A 2999-nucleotide genomic window follows, 5' to 3' on the forward strand; every position below is an offset into this window, starting at 1 on the left:
GGTTGTCTAGATTTGAAATATATTCATACATCTATTCATTGGTGCACATATAAGAACTGTGAACGCCTGATGATAATGCGAATTGTAGTAGTCAAATTCTCAGTGTTGCCATCCAAAATTGCATGATCTCCGATACAATGCAATCCAAGCTACACATAGGTAATGAACTAAACAGCACTAATCCTAGAGTCTCCATTGAGCTCGGAGTATCCAATTCGGTATCTCCTAGCATTGTAAAATAGAATTAAACCATGGCATGCGGAGTAGTAAGTATTGAGCCTCGACCAAAATGCATATGCATCACTCATTTTTCTTCATGCTACGTACCTTGAATTCAATCGAAAAGAACAAAACATACAAACCCTGAAGAATAAAAGGTTGGAACTAAGGCCCTGTTATAAAAGTGTGTGTGTAACAGAGTATAGTATAACCCAACACAATAACCAGTTCAGTAGCTATATATGGCCGTTGTCAGCTAGCCAGACTAAACTATATATGCTTATGACGATCGATGAGGCCGGATGCTAAAAGTACTACGGGCTATGCACATTGATATATAGATTGTGGCCGGCTAAGAAGAAAAACATGTCTGCCTCTGCCTCCGATTAATCTACTGCCTGGTAATGGGAATGGGATCAGTGGAGTAGAGTCCAAGCGTGGTCCTCCTCCATGGCAACGTACTGGGTTTGGAGGAAGGACGACCCTTGTTGTTCCCGGACACCATTCCATTCTGATTCGACCAGCCGAATTGGTGATCAAGGTGAGGAGGAGGAGGAGGTTGCCCTGCTGATCTCGACCTTGTGCTCAGATTCCTCTCCAGTAAGACCTCGTCCCTCCTCATCCTCCCGAAGCCATGGCCGCTCCCGCCCATCATCGTCGCGCCTCCGCTGAAAGAGCTCCTCGCGCTTATGCTGCTATTGCACCGGAGCATCTGCCCATTGTACCCCCTTGCGCGGAGCTCAGGCCATGGGTACTCGCCTCCTCCTCCTCCTCCTCCTGCTGCTGCTGCTGAGGATGGCCCGTGATCAGCTTCGGACTTCCTGCTGCTGCTCTTCTTATGTATGAGGCCCCATATGTTCCACCCCTTGATCCCTTTCTTAGGCTTGTTTGCCTGCACGCCCTTGTTATTGGTGTGATCCCGGAATGCCGAACCAAAGCTCCCGGAGAAATCATCGCGGAGAAGGTTTGGCCCCTGGTCCCTGCAGTGCTGATGATGGACAAGAAGGCTCTGGGCGTGATACAACTCTGCGGCGATGGCCGGTGAGACCCTGGCATTGGCATTCACCATCCTGGGCAGCTCATTGGCATCGGAGAATGAATTGCGCCCAGAGGTGGTGGAGCGGTCCAAGCTTCGCCGCCTCCTGCTGGAGCTGGAGGAATCCAAGTAGTAGTCCCTCGTCTGCGCACAGCCGCCGGGCACAGCATTATCGTAGTAGTAGTCTTCCTCCACGGGGATTTGCCCATCGGAGCGCGGGACCGGCATGTCCTCTTCCACAGACAGCATCGTCGCCGGCAGGTGAGCAAACACCGGCACCGGTCCCGACCGGGCGTCCCACGAAGCGCGGGGCGAGAAACGGGGCTCCACGTCGCAGGAGCGCCGACCATCCCGGAAGCTGTGCTGCCGGTGCCCGCCGGGCATCTCCGGCGGCGGCATGGGCTCCTTCTTGAGCTTGTTCTTGCGGCGCCATTGCTGCAACTTCTTGCCCAGGAGGCCCCCAAAGGACTTCCTGGAGGGTTCCTGGGAGTCCATCCTCCGGACATCCACCGCCTCTTCCTCCTCCGGCACCGCGATGGGTTCTTGGCGGAAGAGGTCGCAGGAGCGGCGCTGCGGCTCCAAGCGGGCGGCGGCTGAGCGCGCGTAGGAGAAGGACTTGCAGCGGCGGAGGTCCGCTGAGGAGGGAGGTTGGAGGCCGGCGAGGCGGTCGCGGAGGCAGGCGGGGCAGAAGCCGGTGACGGCGACGCCCGGGTGGAGGCCGCAGACGGACGGATCCATAGTAACGGCTGGCTCAACACACCATCATTTTCGACGGAGCTCCTGCTGCTGCTGCTGTTGCTGTTGCTGCAAGTGACAAGGGATTTCGATTTGGGAGGTGAGGGAGGACAAGCTAACTAGCTGAACACTCCTGTAATGTATCCTCTAGGCTACTGGCCAGCTGAGCAAAAGACTAGGAAATTGAACAGAACCGAGCTAAGGAAGGAAGGAAGGAAGGAATCCTCGATCTGCCTCTTGTTATGTACTCCAATTATTTCTAGCTGCTGCTCTGTTCGCTTTCTCCAGGGCTCTTCCTCCCCTATTTCTTCTGAGAACTCTGAAGCTAAATGAGCTGAGCTGATGAGCTGATGAGCTGTGACTGTGAGTGAGAAAGAAGACATGCACCGAGACAGGCAGGCAAGAAGCAGACACACACGCACACAGGCTCAGCTGCTGCCGCTGTCCTCTTTTCCTTTTGCTTCTTTACGCTTTCTCTTTTGCTTTACTCGATCTTCTTTCAGTGCATGTCCCATCGCTCTATCTTGTTGCAATTGCAATAGCAGTAGCAATATAGGCATATATAGCATAGCTCCCAATGCAACATGCATTTGTTTTGTCTTGTCTAGCCGCACTCCATTGCTTACTCCCTACCCTATACTTATACTGGACTGGAGTAACATCACACAAACGCAAGCACATTTTTCACTGTAGATATGTGCAGCTTAATTTCTTCCAGGAAAATAAGATGAGCGAGGAGGCTAGCTTATTTTGCGTATAAAACAGACTCATGCATGAACAAGTAAACTGCATGCACGATTTGTTGACACGCACATACAGTATTTTTAGAAAAAATTTATATATACAGCTGAGCGAAATTAATTGATGTGTAGATCGAGCAGGCACAGCAAGAAGAAAAACTATTTTATTGATTATTAGCTGGATGGACCAGGGCAGCCCAACCATGCATGATACTCCATAATGATCCCAAGATGGAATGCATGATGAACGATCGATCCATGATAATTCA

General features: G+C 51.6%; 1 protein-coding gene across 1 annotated transcript; it reads right to left on the bottom strand.

The window, feature by feature from the left end:
* Positions 1–237: 237 nt before the first annotated feature.
* LOC133886579 (protein OCTOPUS-like) lies at positions 238–2401 on the bottom strand. Its single transcript, XM_062326255.1, has one exon. It carries the CDS (start codon positions 1991–1993, stop codon positions 611–613), a length of 1383 nt encoding a protein of 460 aa, XP_062182239.1. The 5' UTR covers positions 1994–2401; the 3' UTR covers positions 238–610.
* Positions 2402–2999: the final 598 nt, after the last annotated feature.

The sequence above is a fragment of the Phragmites australis genome, chromosome 12 (genome assembly GCF_958298935.1).
Source record: "Phragmites australis chromosome 12, lpPhrAust1.1, whole genome shotgun sequence".
Lineage (NCBI taxonomy): Eukaryota > Viridiplantae > Streptophyta > Magnoliopsida > Poales > Poaceae > Phragmites > Phragmites australis.

What these genes read in the sequence shown, in the direction of transcription:
- LOC133886579 (XM_062326255.1), bottom strand. Translation starts at nt 1,993, where the DNA reads ATGGATCCGTCCGTCTGCGGCCTCCACCCGGGCGTCGCCGTCACCGGC.